An 18845-nucleotide genomic window follows, 5' to 3' on the forward strand; every position below is an offset into this window, starting at 1 on the left:
CATGTCTATCTTCTCTATATTCTACTGAGATACCATCAACAGCCACTACTACAACCTACAACTGCAAATGTAGCTGGCTGTTACTCTAGGTATCGTGTCAAAATGGAATCGCGTGCCGTCCAATGTATCAAACGTAAATAAACTAAAGTTATATGGATGTATTCATACACACTGTTGAGCATTCAATGCTGGATTTTGTATGTAAATTTTGTTTGGTGTGCTATAATCTACGTACGAACCGTACAGTACATCAAATAACTATCATCATACAGAAAAGGGCTCAAAATAGTTGATAAATTGACGACATTAGCTCCAGAATTACGACCCTTCTATTTTATTCGTCACTGCTGAGAGACTATGGGTAGTCAGAGAATCAAAAATTGATTTTTTGGTTCTGTGGAAAGATTTTATTGATCAAAGAATTAAAGATTACTAATTACTTATAATGTTGTGTAGAAACTTGATGTTATGTTTGAAGGGCTAATTAGTTTGAAGAGATGAACATTTATGCACACAGGTAGTGCAAATCCGTAATACTGCTTAACAAAATGTAGTTAGAGTAAATTAAGATAGTATCGAGTACGAGTGGTACGTCGTGATGATAGCGCAATTACAATTTGCTCCAATTATACGGCAATGTAATAACGTACTGTGACAATTAATATCGGAAAGGTGATACGAAACAGCTATTAGAAGTACAGTAGTAGAGTAGTATCCAAGTGTTGGAGCTTCGGTAGTGTGTCTAGACTGGATAATTAATATATCGAAAGGTGCTCGGATCCCAGGTACTGCCGATCCCTAGGTTTCCATTTTCCATTTCGTATAATTTTAGGAATCGCCGGATTTAATCTTAATTGGCTATAACTTAGACTACATCGCGCTATTAACCCGACTATGTTTTAATCCGTGTGTCTCTCCTTGCGCAATAACCTTTCGCTTCTCAATTTTCCACAACCTTTCTCGCCTCGTTTTCGCGTTCGCATTCCTACTTTTTTTTTTTTTGTTTATTTTTTCGAGTTTTTGCACCCATACCGGATATTTAACAGCGAAGAAAGAGAATATATAGAAAGCTTAATAATGAAAACAGAATCTGGAATTATGATTAAATAGTTCGCACATGTGGAGGAGAGGGGTCAACAACATAAGCTTATAGTACCCCCATACAACGGGCTTATAAATTTATATACTTATTATCTACATATACACATAAATGAATACAGAACAAATTAATGTATGAGTTGTATGATAAAATAACTCACAGCTCGGTAAATCGGGAACACAACTCGCACGAGGCTACGGTTGTTTAAATTAAACGAATAGCATTCCGACGTTACAGCACACCATTCGCATTGTTTCAACATTATTCTACCAAGTTAACTTTAATCACTAACTAACAAACTCATCTATTTATACAAATACTTTTCTGATTTAACGTGCCACTCACTACACCTAAAGTATTAATATAAATACCTCAACAACTTTTATGTATAAATTCCTTTCCATTAATACTTTAAATAATATATAACTCGGCAAAAATTTTCCACTTACGTTTAATATTTAACCCGCGTAAATATTCACGGGTATATTTCCCAGAATTCTATTAGAAAATTCTCTTTATTCATAAAACACAAAATACTTATACAATACCGCGATTTCATTATTCTTTTATTACATCAATCCAATGTTATGTTTATTTCTGTCTTTTGTCCAGACACTTTGGCGCCCAATCTTTACACTTTTACCAAAGTATCACCAAATATATAAATATTCAATTGTCTTAGAATGTTTTTCGTAAACAACAACTAAAAGTTAAGTGTCGCTTTGGAGAAAAGTTTACCCCAATTCCGGTCCGCTTCCAGGAATCTAATTTCTGGTACAGACTTTGCCACGTATTCGACAGTAAATGCTAACAAATGTCGCGAATTACCGATTCCCCTACGTATCTAAACATTGCCGCACTTACCATCTGTATATACATAAATAAATATCTCTATATACACACATATAAATTCACATCAATCCAGGTCTATGTCTATATCTATCCATTATATACACAGAGACATGTTTGAATACAAGCTCAACAAACCCATCCATCCAACACTATACACCCACACTTGTCCTTTGGTTGTCCCCTGCACAACATTAATATAAACATAGTCCGTAACTACACACATGTACTCACACCCGATGAAACATATATTCACAGATTAAGCTACGGTAAAGGGATGCGACCCCACGTGAAACGTACGAGCTACATTAACTGGCTGGTGCAGGGTTAGGTTAGGGCCCCTGCCGTGCTTTTACTGTATGAGAAATTCACGTCAATAAGATAAAAAGGGACAAATAATTCCTAAGTCCGATATATGATACAAGTTGGCACCACAGAGCTTCCGTCCCCAAATACGAGTTCAGACAACCCGAAATAATTTTGTCTCCGGTCTCCGGTCGATTAAATCATTCCAAAGAAGTCACTTTGACACTTGTCGGTTGTCAGAGAATTGTTCTATTAAATTACAATCTATCATCATAATAATTATTGATACTTGAGCATGATATTACACGGAAAAAAAAAAATATTGTTAAAATGACTATCCAACGTATCCTCAAATGACGTTTCCTTAAAATAACGATCCGGTTTTCTGAATTAAGGATTCACTTGTTTCACTTGAATTCTTGATTCAAGTTAATTTTTTTTTTTTTCAGTGTACGGATCGTCATTTTAATGACGATGTACACTGAGAAAAAAGAGTACTCTTGAGAAAATTTTCTTGTCACAAGAATATATATTCTTGATAATTTTCAAGAATGTATTTTCTTGTCTCAAGAATTGATCCAATTAATCGAATTATTTTTTATTTAGTTCAAGTGAACCTATTAATTTGTTAATCTATCAAAATTAATGCCAATATTTTATTATCATGATAGACATTGATATTCTTTCATCAAAAAACCAAAATTTATTTTAAACGATTCTTGAGTCAAGAAATTTTTTTCTGGACAAAAAAAATTTTTTTTTTCTCAGTGTATAGCTGAATTGGTTATAGAGCGTATCTCTAAAAAAATGATTACACGGTGTATAGTCAGAATAACGATACGTATCCTCATTCTAACGATATTTTTCTCTCCGTATAATTTCTTAAGATAAGAATTAAGTACTGGCAAATCAAATTAAATTGTGTTGAGCTAGAGTATCACAACGAATAGAAATTAATCGATTAAACTCGAGTTCTATACTGGATGAAATAGCTCATCCGCAACTACGACAGCTAACTTTCGGCATTAGGTAAATTCAAGTGAGTCCAAATCTGCAATTTAATTCTCGGCAAGTAAAGTCAATGGAGATGTGGTTACGTATAATCGTGAGTAGAGCGGAGACAGATATTCAAATGTCCTGTGCCTGAAGTGAAGCTTCTGGATTGGCATCACAACTATTGCACTGTGGGTACTGTTTCTGTACCGACTGCGTGTACTTGATGCAAATATATAGGTCTTCATTGACGCTAATCGGTGGTAGTCACGTATTCGCGTGAACGAGCCACTGAATTGGATGGAGTTTATGCGAGAAACTCGGCACACACCAGGTTACGGGTTACAGGTCGGGTGCGCTATACAACTACTTGAATTTACCTTCCTACTCGTCAAGGGACGTTTGCCCGAAGATCGTAAACCTGCATAACTACTTCAACATGATTCACGAGAGATCAATACACCCCAGAGTACTACTACCTCCTCCACCTTCACCTCGACTGGCATTATCATCACCATCATCATTAATAGTCAACCACATGTAAATATAAATACAAATCCAAAATATAAGAGCATCCAGAAGGACGCAGGCAAAATAAAAAAAAAAAAAAAAACAAGATATTTTATTCAAATGAAACCTTGAAAATCTCCATCCGTGTTATTGCAAACTTCCATTGTTCGGTAAAAAATAAAATAAATTCTAACTCTAAAGACGTTTAGGTATTTTCTTATGTGTTATATGTACACCTTTCTTATAGAAAACGAGGGTCACACATCTGCCCATTTCTCAACTCCATCGATAAAACTCGACCTATAAATCAACCAAGTCTTATTTTATTTATCTTATTTCACTTCTAGTCCCTTTTCAAGGAAACCTACTTCGTCTCACGGGACTTCCTTCGCCTTTTCCTGCATATTTGGATATATGTATTTATTTATATGTGTTACTTTCTACGGGTTATTTGTATTCGTATATTATGAAATACATTTTTATACTGTAAAAAATTTTCAAGCAAGAAAAGTATTCAAAAATTTAATAAATATTAAAAAAATTGTGAATTTAATATTTTTTAAAATATATTTCAAAAAAAATAATTCCGTCAATTTTTCGATAAAATTGATGAAGGCGATAAAATTATAAAAGATGTTTATATATAATTTTTTCTTATTTACAATATTTTATCAAAAATTTTAAACTTTTATAATTTAGATCTATTTATTCATTAAAGTCATAAATTAAATTTCAATGACAAGGTCGTAGTTGTATAAACAAATAATAGTAATAATACCCCATTAAATATTTAGCCATATAACAGATTACAATATGAATACAAAAGCCGAACACGTCGTAAGTAACGTCCTAAGATCATTATCCTAAACAATAGTCGCGTGGCAGTATAACTATCTGTTTGTATTGTCGATTAAACAACCAAGACAGGATTCTGTGTGATGCAGTATTTCCTCTGGCTACAAACGTCATATATAAATACACATGAGCCACGACAAAACCCACGGTTTGATGATACACTGCTGCAGAGAATGCCAGTTGGATTCCGATCGTCCTTTCATGACGCTTAACGTACAACACACATTGAGCGTATACCAAAATCTGGACACTCGGTTAGCTCCAGAAACAATCAATATGCACTGGTGTATACGCAGATGACCTAGTGTGTGTATCAACACTATTTTGCGTCCATTTATGCTGTGGAAACCGATTTCCCGAGTAGACACTAGTTTCAATCTGCCACTGCTCTCTACTCTGTTATCCTGCATATAATAATACTGTTTCCACGATACAGAGTACAGACAAAACGGTCACGTGTCCTCCGTACGTCACGGGCGGCGCGTGTCCTGAATATATATTCCTAACTCGCATCTACTCGCGTTTCGCTTGACACTGTACCAACAGAGTCAAAACAGGTAGATCGTGTTCGCTAAATTATATAATGCAATATAACTTTGTTGGAATCTGCCGAGTAATCTGTTCTCTGTTAAATTAATTTTAGACTATTATTATTAATTATCATTACGAATTATCTGTTATCACTGAAACAATCAAGTTTATTTTACGATTATTGTTTCTAGTGTAATAATCTTATTTTCCATAATAAAATTTATTAAAATAAAATACAAAAAAAATTGTATAATTATTTAATAATTAAAAAAAAAAAATACTTTTAAATCTTTCGCGCCATTGTCCACCCAAAAAAGAAAAGATGTTGTTATGACAAGATTAATAGCAATAATTTAATGAAAAATGTCAACACAAACTAATAGAATCAATTAACTATTCAAAACTCATCCAAAAACTGAATATAAAAATTTACTTATGCCAAAAAATATATATAATCAAGAAAAGGTGCAATTTTAGGTCGAGATCTTTTCACTAATTTTATCTATTTAAAAAAATTTTAAGTAACGGTTGAAAAACATATCAATCCTTAAAAAGACACAAATTCTGGTCATGATTTTCCAATGTCCCTAAATTCTACGAACAAAACCCACTTTATCATATAAATACACCAGAGACAAAATTTTCCGGATTCTGTTAATTACTTATCTAAATTACTACAAAGAATTTTTTTTTCTAACATAAATTTTCATAAATTTAAATTAATAAAATCTGAATTACAATGTAAAAGAAAAAATAATACAATATCGAGTAAATTATTTAAATTTAATTCAATAATTAATTAATGCATGAAATTTTATTTTACAAAAATTTTCTACCATGAAAAACTTTAAATTTCATGAATAAAAACGATGAGTAAGCTTGAAACTTGCCTCTGTACGCTTAAAAATGATTAAACGACATGAATTGTCGAATAACTATGCTCTGACAGTCACGTAATGACTGCAGGTTACTTCTAATTATTGTTATACAAACATAATATAATAACAAGTGTTTAAATCTATCCATATATATTCAAATTTATTAACGCACAAGGAGGTGGAAGTTGTTGTGCTAAACGATTTAACACGGTTTATTTACGGTCACTCATAACAACTCTCACAATTATCCTCAACAAAAAAGCCGCGACAATGCTCCTTAGTTCTGGGACAGCTAATTAGCAATAAAAATAACCTTTTTATTTTATTTACACAAAACTAAAATATTGTCGTTTTTATTTATTAACCCCTCTTTTTTCTCTATTTATTATTATTCTCTCTCTAAATTTACGTTTTTTACTCAAATGAAATCTGAAAATAGAACCTGCCCAAGAATTGGTCCTTTCGTTGTTAATTAAAAATAAAGGTGCGTACTAATTTGAAAAGACCGGAATTGTTTTGGGAATTCGAGTATACAATACAGCCGTTTTTAATTTGTACAACGCTAACGGACAATGGAGAAGTCGTAAAAGTCAGATGAATTTCAGTGTTGGCCTCCTGTTCCAGTCTCTTTTCATATTCATTGAATACACCTACCCCTTACTCTGGGTCATGTGTGTGCAATAAACAAAAACAAAACAAAGCAGACAAAAAATATGAATCTAAATATAAATATGGTATGTACCTTTCAATAAATGTAATATTGATTCCATAAAATCTACGGACAAGCTTAATTGGCACCGACTTTGCTATAAACAAATCTGTATTTTCTATTTTCTATTCCGTTAATAAAACTTTTTATTCGCAATATTTGTATGGCCTTTATTTCTTTCTTTTATTCTACCATAAATATTAATTCTATTTTTTATTTTCCCTCTGGCGTTTCTCTCAGCTATTGCTAATAGAATTAATAAAATAAAATCCAGTTATTTTATTGAATAAAAATAGTCAAAGATAAAGTAATTAAAGGTTTGCTATCGCGGTCATTGGATACCAGAGAAATGTCTCAATTAACGCGTTTCCTGAATAGAATCACGTACATTACATGTGCCTATATTAATAAGGAAAAAAACACCCACATTACATTTCACATTATTACATTGCTGTACACAAAGGAATGTATTGAGTTAGAAATCTTAACACGCTCATTATCTCAATCTACACACGTGGAATTGCGAGATAAAGAACCGGAGAATTCAGAATAGAGTCAGCAGCTCGTTAGAGCTAAAGTAATTAAACTAAATCTAATCTACTGATGTAATAAAATGTTTATCTGTATATATAAATACATAAGTACGTATTTAATTAAATTTTTTACCGCTAAAAATGAAAGACGTCAATCAAATCACCGAAATATAAAAGTTTAAGTTGTGTGAGTATGAACATAAAAGCCCGTTGTGTATTTGGCGAAACCCGTGGTAAGTTTAAAAAAGTTCAGAATGTCTTTTTATTTTATTTTCATCTTCATCTTGATCTTATATTGGCCTTCACTTCTTTTGGAGTATTTGTATACCAGCTCTCACTCACTTTCACTTTCACACTTGTTATTCGCGTTACTACTCGCTACACGTCTAGTCCCTTTTTCTAATCTCCGGCGGAACCACTTTGCGTCAGTTCTCTCTACTCAGCCATACTACTTGATTTAAAGTAGTTCTCCAAAAAAATATTACGCCTCACGAGATTTCCGAGCTCTTTTTTTATTTTCTTCTACACACGTCCGACGTTTTGCCAATCACTCAGCAAACCCCGGCCAAGTTTAGTCGCAAAACCTTTTTACCTTTTTTATATACTTTATACTTAACTTATTTATATGCGATACAATCTCACATCTTACATCTACAAGGTCCTCAATATTTTATCTAAATATGAAAAAGCAAAAAATAAAAACTGATAATGATAACAATAATAAAAAATTTTTCTTTCTGGGATTTAAAAGTTCAAAAAAAAATTTTTATAAGGTCACATATTACTAATTTTCATATATGACCATGTTAAGCTATTTGTGAGAGTAAAAATTAATTTATTATTATTTTTTACTTTTTATCGAATTGTATACATTAGTTAACTTTACGCTAAACAAAAATTTATTTAGAAATTAATTAAACTAAAAACCAATGTCAGATAAGCTCCTTAGACTAGCCAAAAAATTATTTATATTTTAAACTCAACTCTCTAGTAGCGAGACGATTAAACGACCGTGCGCCATCTATCGGAGATTATCAGTACTAATTTGGATTAAAAAAAATTAAATTTAGGCTTGTGTGACCATATCAGGAAATATCAAGCCATATATGTCATAAATCCAATTTGCATATAAGACCATACATGTCCATATCATAAAATTATTTTGACTGTTAAATAAAAAAAAAAGTTTTTGAACATTAGTAGCCTGAAATTTATCAATTCAGAAAAAAATAGTGATACCGTCGATTTGAACGGACGCGTTTCGTAAATGGTCCGAGCCTTTCGTGATAAATGGTAATGGTATACGTCAGGACGTCGGCAATAGCGATAACGTGAATGCAAAAGTCGGGGATCGAAGGAATAGAAGTAAAGGTAGAGGAGGATTGAATGGAGCTAAAGGCGAATTTAAGTCCGACAGGCATGTGAGGGTACATTCAAAATATACGTGCTAGTTTAACCCTCTGCAGCAGTGAGGGCTCCAAATAGAATGCCTTGTTGGATGGTATATATATGTTTATATATCGTTCAGAGGACTGGAACGGGTTAGGTGAAAGCCGATAGAAGAGGATAAAGATAAAGATGAGAAAGAGGTGAACTTGTGGATAAGAACAGGGCACTAACGCTCAGAACCTTTGACCCTTCCTGCTTCAGAATAGCTTGGGTTTGGATAAATGGCGGTACAATCGATCGTTAGGATCTTCGATATCTATCTTCAGTTTAACAGTTCCATTTATTTATGTCGTAAATTGTAGTCAAATTTAATTTTTTGATAGATTTTTTAAGTGAAAATATGTGAATTTAAAATTTAAAGTTTAATTAACGTCCTGTCAAAATTAATGAGGTAATATTTTAATTTAATAATGACCCGCTTAATGACAGACAAACAATTAAACAAACGGTACCATCAAAGTGGTCCAAGCAAACTTGCTGGAAACAATATAATATAATATAATATAATACAAATACAAATAGCATCAGTGGGTAATCTGTTTTCTCTTGGCAATTGTTCCAGTGTTACGAGATGAGTTCCGGGCGCAACCTCAGAACACGAGGGTCGCCGCCGGAGAGACCGCACTGCTGGAGTGCGGGCCACCTCGGGGTCATCCGGAGCCTACTCTCCAGTGGAAAAGAAATGGGCATGTCATAGACTTGGAGTCTACCAAACGGTAAGTTGTCTCACATACACGTTATTATACTTAATAATAAAATAAAATGAACATTTTATTTTATTATATTTACATTTGTAAACCCTATAATAAAGGCTTCTTGTACAAGTGATTTCTTATCTCTCTCTCATAATTCTTATTCGTATATAATGTATGAATTTATTTGCGGGTATTATTATTTAAGTATGATCATTAAGGCGTGATTAATACTGACTTTCTTTACAATTTACACAATTTTTCTTCGATTGTTTTTTTTTTTTTTTTTTTTTTTGTTGCACAATTAAAAAAACCTTGAGACTAAGTATTCAAGATTAAAATTACAGTAAAAAATTTTTCTTCAAAAATTAATGCAATTTTTTATTAATAACGTAACTGTTTAGATGTGGGACTATGCCATTTTTAAGCATGAAAAATCGAAAAATTAATTTCAAGTTTTTGTTTGATGTATAAATGTGATTTGATCAATTATAGAAAATAATTTTTTTGTAATTACATTTCTCAATTTAAAAAACCAAAAATCCATACTTGTCATTTTTTAAGACATCAATTTTTAGAATACCATAATATTTTTTTTTTTTTTAAGAGTATGAAAACCGGAATATATTAAAAAAAAAATTTTCATGATATCATAGTTCATTCATTTTAAATTTTAACGATAATTTTTCAATATTTTTTAACCAAAAAATTATAAATATTCAACAAAAAATTTTTTAATGCAATGAGAAAATTTTTTCTGTAATACCGAACCACAGTTAATGACATTAATTAAAGTAACAGCAACATATATACTCTACTCTCGTCCGTAAATATATCGTATTGAAAAAGAATTTAGTGTTTGCGCGGGTGAAAGCGCTTAGAGCCGGTTGAATAATTCCCAGCGATTAATTTCTCTCTCGTTGTTACACCGCGATGGAATTTAGGACCTCGTTGCGGGTTACTGTACACACAAGTATGAAATCCTCGGTATATATACAGTTACATTAGTACTGTACCGAAGACGAAGGAGTAAAGGAGTAAGAGTAAGGAATAAGGAACAAGGAGTAAAGTAAAGAGTAAAGAGTTGGCTGTAGACTACTATATACTCAACTCGGGGCAATAAGAGAGACAAGATGGGTAAAAGCCCTACCCGGTGACTTGGAGAACCCACCAGCACCAGCTCCAACAAGGTACAGGCAATGGTAATAATCCGAAGACACAAGGGCTCCGTAATCTACTGCGCATTTGCATGAGAATGGCGCTAAAGGATGTCCTCTATAATTCTTGCTGCGTTATCTCTTCTCGGTCCCTGGCACCTTCCACCCTCCACCCGACCGCCACTGAGTAGACCGTCCTCAAGAGCTAACCAAGACGAACTCGTTATTTACATTCACATTGTAGCTGTATAACTTACGGGCTTCCCCGTCCCGAGTATGAGGTGTGGGTGATGCACAAAATGCTTTTGCTAGTTCCTCTGCACTCACAGTCAGTCTTACTCTTACTCTTAATCTAGTTATTCACCGACTCATTCCTTTCCTTTACCTTTATGCTCCGCATTGTCTCATCGGTCTCGAGTTATTGCGAGACATATATCGTTGATCCAGATTCCACATGCCAGTTTAAATTTTCAACCGTTTTACTGCACTGTTGTATTGTACATATTGTACACATTTTACATTGTGCATATTGTCATTTAAATATCGCCAGTCTAAATCTTCCTCGACGGGATACGAAGTTATTTAATTAAAAGTTTTATTTCTAATCTCCCGAGGCTCGGAGTAAAATTAATAAAATAAAAACAACAAATGACCGTGCAATCTACGATGCAAAAATTGGTAGTCTCTGGTGTAACGTTAAAATCTTGTGCACTAATGGTCTTAGTTGCGCTCAGGAGTTTAATTTTATAATTTTATAATTACTTGGTACTATTTTAGTAACAATAGAATTTTTTAATTTATTTTACGAGTTAAATATTGAAAATACGATAAAATTATAATTATAAGTAATATTTTTTTGTAGAGAATTTGAATTTTGTTTATAAAATTTTTATCAATTTAAATTAATTATCAAATTTAAAGTTACATGCTAAAAAAAAATAATTACTAGTTAAAATTTCAATAAGAGATCTTTTTTTACAGAAAATTAAATTTCATATAAAAATATTTTGATCCTATTTCAGCTGTTTGACATTTTTTTTCACATTCGATTGATTTTGTTATTAAATGAGCGTCATGAGTCGTGGACTTTTGGATTTTCAAAATTTTTTTTTTAGAATTTAAAGCAAAATATTTGAAAAATAATGATTGTTACTTGGAATTGATAAAATTATAACAGACAACCGTCAGATCTTTAAAAAAAATTTGAGCATACCAAGAAATGTGGATGTTAAATTACTATAATTAATTTCAAATCTGAAAACACTTATATATTTTTGACAAGGCGGGAGTGACGTAGCGGGTAGTGGGTTTCGGGCAATAATCACAGGGTTATAAATTAGAGTAACTGATAGAAATTAAATCTGTCGACGTTAGCGCTGCGCAACGACCGCAGTTGCCCCGAGGGAGCCCTCTGACCTGTGTGCCGCCGTCACTAGAATTAATTGATACTATAAATTAGAGGACACAATCGAGGATCCATCGATTTTACGGGACGGCGTTGTCGTGTCCGGCTCTATATATCTGCGCTACGCCGGGCTATCCGTATCCGAGAGAACGCGGCATTCCGTGAGTTTGAACTCGGCTTAATTGCTATCCGCCGATCCTAGTGATGTTCTATAGGTATATACACCTATATATATGCATATAGATATATACAAGTGTGATTGTTAAAGCATCGATCCTAACGGCAATAACAGAATCCTTTTGACAATCTAACCCACCTATCCTCAAATACTTGTCTATCTATTGTACAAATATTTGCCTCCAGAGAATAAACTCCTCAATAAAACTCTCGTTACAGAATTACTTTGGTTGACGGTGGCAACCTAATGATTTCCGATGTTCGCCAAACCGACCAAGGAAAATATCAATGTGTTGCTCATAATATGGTCGGAGACAAAGAGTCTGCTGTTGCTACTCTAACTGTTCATGGTAAGAAATTTTTTTTAATATTAACAATAATCATGATGATGATGATAATAAAATTATTGACAATAATATTTCTTGCAGTAAAACCATTTTTCTTGGCCACGCCACAAAACCAAACGGTTCTCGTGGATCAAACAGCAGAGTTCGCTTGTCGCGTTGGCGGGGACCCGGCACCAGAGATCCTGTGGCGAAGACACGACGGAAAAATGCCGATAGGACGCGGACACATACTCGATGACAAGAGTCTCAGAATAGAACGAGTTACACCCCAAGATGCAGCGACTTACATTTGTCATGCTGAAAACGGAGTCGGTGTTATTTCAGCCAGCGCGACATTAACCGTCCAATGTAAGTAAATAATATACAATAAGAATAATACCATTTGGCTACACTTGATATGGGTAGATAGATTTTTTACACTTAAAAAAAAAAAAATTAATTTGATTAAAGAGAACAATTCTTGAACTCAGAAAACAATTATAAAGAGCTTCGTCTTGATTTAAGTAGAAAAATTCTTCAACTGAAAAATTTTTCTTGACTTAAATAAATTTTACATGATTCCAAAAATTTTTTTCTGGATTAGAATTAATGAAACTCTTCAAAATGATTTTCGTACAAATAAATCGAATTAATTATTATTTTTTTTTAGTGTAGACGATAATAAATAATATATTAAATTAATTCGAAGTTGAAGCAAACATATTTGAACTTGATTAAAGTATTAGTTCGGAAAATAAATCCATAAAATTCCATTAAGATCGGTTGGAAATAGTCGGTGCAATTTAACTAACATGGCACGTGACACATACGTAAATAAACTTTTGAGCCAGTGTTATTTTTTGATAAATTTAAAAAATAAAATAAAGTATTACATAATTTCTGTAAAATTACGATATTAGACTGGCTACAGGATATAGATTCATGAAATAAAAATCTACATAAAATGCAAGAACAAAAATAAAATTTTATTTTGTCTCGTATTATAATTAAGCGACATCTTTCTTTTCTGTTTGGTATACGAATACATTAAAAAAATAATAATACGTAAATAAAGTGAATAAAATTATCATATATTTCAGTAAAAATAATAATGTCTAGACTTGTAGTAAATTAATGATAACTCTGGTAAAGGTAATAAAGTAAAGGTAGAAGTAAAAGTGATGTTTTGCAATAAAGCAATTATTACTGAGACAAAGTAAAATCAAGGCGAAATAATTCTAAAATATCATTTTCATTCTATCTATATTTATATATATAATAATATACTTCTGTTTATTAGTACCGAGTATTTTTATTTATGTTTTTATTATTAATTTACCCCAAAAGCTATTTCATTGTTATTCGTCGGATTTCAAGAGTAGTTTAATTAGAATTTGCAATGAGACTTTGTTGAGTCGTCCCTTGCGTCTCGGTCTCACTGATACTGAGACGCATTGCCCGGTGCTTTGCCAGAGCCAGTACAGGAACAGGAACAGAACCAGAAGCAGTAGTAGTAGCAGGGGTGATTTAATTAGAGTCCACGGAGATAGACATCTGAAAGAAAGAGAGAGAAAGAGAGAGAAAAGAGACTCATCTCGTTTTACATTACAGCACGACCGGTCTTCACAAACTTCCCGAAGGATGAAACCGTGAGCGGAGGTTCGGACGTATCATTCGCCTGCTCAGCCCGCGGAGCACCGAAGCCCTCCATTTTCTGGACCCGCGAGGGCTCCCAGGAGCTGATGTTTCCCGGTAATGTTTACCAAGGCCGGTACACAGTCAGCGAGGACGGGAGTTTGCACATCAAGCAAGCCGTTAAAAAAGACGAGGGACACTATGTTTGCAGCGCAATAAGCCAAGCTGGTGCTAGCACGGCCACTGTTTTTCTACAGGTAAATATTATTGTTTTTCTCCTACGGTAGAACTTAGATAATTTAATAAAATTTTGTGTTCTCTGCCTTTCAAAGCTTAAAATCTCTTTAAATGTATAACTTGAAGTAAAAAAAAATTTCTGAATCAAATAGAATTAAGCTAAGAGCATTTTTTTATTTCAACAAGTTTTTTTCTTTGGTTCTAGACAAACGGAAATTTTTATTTAAACATTTTTTATAGAGAATTCAATCTCACAAAACAATTTCTTGATTGTCCTTATGAAGTAGTTCGTTGCCGAGTTACTAAATTTTTAAGTTAAAAAAATACATATTAGTAAAATTTGAACTAAACTGATCTTTTATAACTCAACGTTTAAAATAAACTTAAGTTAAAATTTGAACTTTTAGAACTTACCTAACTTGAACGTTGATAAATACACTAATGTAAGAATTTATTAATATTTGACAAGTTTTATTAATTGTTAGCATATTATTTTTTTGGCATCAGATTATTTAATAAATAAATATAAACAGTTAATAAATTCACTTTTCTTAAAAAAAAATATTTTAAGAGTTAAAAAAAAATTATTCATATTTAATAAATAAATAAATTATTGCCTGATAAATAAATTTATCAACAGTTAATAAATCAATAATTTATATACAAATAAAATCATAAAATTTGTTTGATTTAAGGTAACACCTCTTGAAGAAGTCCCTCCACCAATAATAGAACTAGGACCAGCGAATCAAACGCTGCCTCTAAAAAGCACCGCTTACTTGCCTTGCCGAGCAGTAGGAACACCAACACCGCGAGTCCACTGGCATAAAGACGGCGATTTAGTGCCTCTAGGAACCCGAATAACAATGTCCAGTAACGGAACTCTGATAGTAAACGATCTAATAATGGCCGATGGCGGACTATACACCTGCATCGCCTCCTCCGAGTCTGGCAACACATCATGGTCAGCCACCCTGACCATAAGTTCTGGTACAACTCTCCACAAGACTCCAGACATCTCAGCACTGCCCCAAAATCCTAGCAAGCCTAGAATCGTGAACATCACCAGCACCTCAGTCACGCTCACGTGGAGCCCCGGCCAAGAAGGCAAAAGCAAGATAATCGGGTACAACATCGAGTACTTCAGCAGCAACCTCAACACCGGGTGGGTCGTCGCAGCAACTGGAGTCACCGATGACACCTACACCGTCACCGAGCTTAAGCCCGACACCAAATACGTGTTCCTCGTTCGCGCCGAAAACAGCCACGGTCTGTCCCTACCTGGACCTCTCTCTGACGTAGCTCACACCACAAGTCAAAATCAGTACTCCGTCCCTCAAATCGAGCTGATTCGCGCCCGCGACCGCCTTAACAGCGAGATTCTTCACCTAAGAGAAGTTCAGCCCGTTAGCAGCACCAGCGTCAAAATAATGTGGGACATCCTAGGCGCTGCTGACCTAGTTGAAGGTCTGTACATCCGGTACCGCGAAATCTCAAACAAACCCGAGTACCAGATGGTCACCGTCTTAAACGCTGGAGCCACCAGCTACGTCCTGACCAATCTGAAAAAATACACTCTCTATGAGTTCTTCTTGGTTCCTTTTTACAAAACAATCGAAGGAAGACCCAGTAACGTCCAACTAGCGACCACTCTTGAAGACGTACCCTCAGGACCTCCAGAAAACGTTCACGTTGGAATGATAAACATGACCTCCGCGTTTCTAAACTGGCAACCTCCGATAAAGAGCGAGCAAAACGGTGAATTAATCGGTTATAAGATTCAAATAAAGAGCAACAGCAGCAACAAAGTTTTGGGACAAATGTCTATCAACGCGACGACCACTTCAGTGACTATCAACAGCTTAACGACTGGTGGGTTGTATACAGCCCGAGTTGCAGGATTAACACGCGCAGGAATCGGGCCGTATTCAAATCCAGCGATTTTGAACATGGACCCGGGACAATTGACGCAATTACCACCGCGCACTGATCCTAGTCACGGAGGAATGTCAGTAGTTACTGAGACGTGGTTTTTGGTCCTGATGATTACCATGGTCTTCACGGTAGTCGGAGGATTGGCGGCGGTTCTCTATGTTCGTCGACGACAGGCCATGAGCAAGCAACTGGGTCACCTCAGTGTGCCTGTAGGAACTGCCAATGACATTTGCCAGCTCAATAAAGATACACTGTGGTTAGAACGCGGCTGGAGGCCGACCAATACCTTGCAGAGCAACGACAAAGATTGCGAGACCAAGTTGCTGAACAATCAGCAAATGATCGCTCCAGGAATCGTCAGTATGGCCGGTTCTGAGTATGCAGAAGTTAATCTTACGACTTTTTACAATACTAGGAAGCAATTGCAAGCACCACCTGAACCTTACGCGACTACAACGCTCTGTGTTGGGAACCGCAGTCCGGATTCGATGGAGGGAAGCGGCCAAAAGTCGAACTCTAGTGACTCTTGCATGAAGCCAGATTACTCAAACTTGGACTCTAATCAAGAACACAACCAGTCGACCTTGTCGCCTAGCAGTGACAATGCCAGCAGCTCGTATACCGATGACAACGCTGGACGCTCGCAGCAATATCGTCTGAACCAGAATGACAATACTCAGACGAGTCAGACGAGCATGCCTAATTGGTGCGACATGCTACCCCCTCCTCCTGAGCATCCACCGCCATCTGGCGGAACTGGAACCAGCGGAACGTCTCTGTCTGCGAGAATGCAACAACAGATGGCGTTTAGTCCGCATTTGGGGAAACGAAGTGTCGGAAATGATTTGGACGGAATTAATACCACTAATTCTCAGAGCCCGCCTACACCTCCAGTGAGAATCGGCAATAATTTTTCGTCATCTCCGACTCCGTGGAATAGTCAAGTGCCGCCTCATGATGCAAGTACTATCGGGAACTATCAACAAGGAAGGTACACTACCTTACCGCCTCAGACTAACCCACCGCCAGTCCCGTCTTTTCCGCAGGGATTCACGCATTACGATTTTAAGAATCAGGAAAATGAGTATGAAAGCGGGTCTGTGATTTATGGGCATCAGAATGGCCTCGGAGAAGAGTACAGGGGTACGGGATACAGCAGGCCTAATCTCCCGAACCATCACCTAGACCTCAACCGAGGAGGATCGCTCAATGATGAAGTTTACAGGAACCACAAGGAAGATATGTTTAGAAATGAAAACCACTACCAGCACGAAAATGAGGAGTGGGACAGGAAATCCTGCGATTCTAACACTCATTCGGAGCTCTGCTGCTCCTGCTCGGAGTCCAGTTGTCTATATGCTGATACGATGGAATACAATAATCAGTTTGGCGGGACTGGGGGCAACGGATGCGGTCATAATAATAGGAACTCAGCGAGAAATAGAAATAATAGAAGCCCGCGTAGGAGGAACAATCGCGCTGTTTCTCCTACCTACAGCAGTGACAGCAACTACTCCTGCATCCCTCAGAGACAATGTGGACCTGTTAATTCGCAGGAACGGCTCAGGCACAATCGGAGTAAAGGTAATGGTTATCACCAAGAGTTTAAAATATTTAATTTTTGAAACACGAAGTTAGAAAATAAAAATACAATTTTTTAAGTACGACCTTTTAGTTTTAAAAACTTCTATTTCTTAGGCTCAAAAAGTGACAAAATAAAAAATTTATTCTTCATTATTTCAATAAATTTTTTATAATTTTATAATGATTATTTTATCGAAAAAAATTATTTTATACGCTTAATTAGAATTATTAAAACGATTTGTTATAATTGGTAGAAGTCTAGAATGTTTTTTAATGAAAATAAATTTTTTCTAGACAAAGTGCCAAGTTTTACGAGGACCGGAGGGTACACACAGCACAACTCATCAGCTTCAAATACTATGAGTAGCACAGGCAGTCAAAGGTACAACAAATTGAACAGCCTCTTCAACCCGAATGGATTAACAGACGCGACAACACGGCTAAGCGATCACCGAGACAGTTAAATTTTCGAATAAAATAAAATAATTGATAAAAAAATAAAAAAATACATTTATCGGCCACGATTCTTGCCAACGAAATGGCCTGCTGTGAGAGTACTGTAATAATCATTATTTAAACATTAACTATTAATTATAAATATAGTAATAATAATTATTATTATAAAAACAATAATATTACTAATGACTTGTAAGAATAACTGAAAAAATACGACTAGACTGCTCTCGCATTGTCAGGAAGACAATCGATGCCAACGTGAGCAATACTCAAGTATAAAAAAAAATATTATGTAACGTTGTTTTATAAATGCCATTTTATGTCTTTTTATTATTATCAAATATTAATAATTATAACTATTATTAATTAAAAACAATAACGAACACTAGCCATCTGTTGATAAGTCACGGCGATAAGAGAATAAGCTATTATTATTAAATATTTATAAATATATAATATATATTATATATATATATATATATATATATATATATATATATATATATATATATATATATATATATATATA

The 18845-nt window shown here is 34.6% G+C and overlaps 2 protein-coding genes across 6 annotated transcripts in view; one reads left to right on the plus strand and one right to left on the minus strand.

The window, feature by feature from the left end:
- LOC141534839 (roundabout homolog 2) overlaps positions 1–18734 on the plus strand; it is a 258219-nt gene extending 239485 nt beyond the window's left edge. For both annotated transcript variants that reach the window (XM_074254429.1, XM_074254430.1), the window contains exons 3-8: positions 9275–9428; positions 12363–12493; positions 12572–12838; positions 14081–14361; positions 15037–17860; positions 18155–18734. In XM_074254429.1, coding sequence (XP_074110530.1) covers positions 9275–9428; positions 12363–12493; positions 12572–12838; positions 14081–14361; positions 15037–17860; positions 18155–18324 — 3827 coding nt within the window. In that variant the 3' untranslated portion in view covers positions 18325–18734. The remainder of the gene's footprint in view (positions 1–9274; positions 9429–12362; positions 12494–12571; positions 12839–14080; positions 14362–15036; positions 17861–18154) is intronic.
- Positions 1–18845, minus strand: part of LOC141534840 (uncharacterized) — a 173424-nt gene that overhangs the window by 151173 nt on the left and 3406 nt on the right. The gene's annotated exons all lie outside the window — the stretch shown is intronic.

Source organism: Cotesia typhae, unplaced genomic scaffold (assembly GCF_013202065.1).
Source record: "Cotesia typhae breed Kobodo isofemale line unplaced genomic scaffold, CoteBio_Ctyphae scaffold_13, whole genome shotgun sequence".
In the NCBI taxonomy this organism is placed as follows: Eukaryota; Metazoa; Arthropoda; class Insecta; order Hymenoptera; family Braconidae; genus Cotesia; species Cotesia typhae.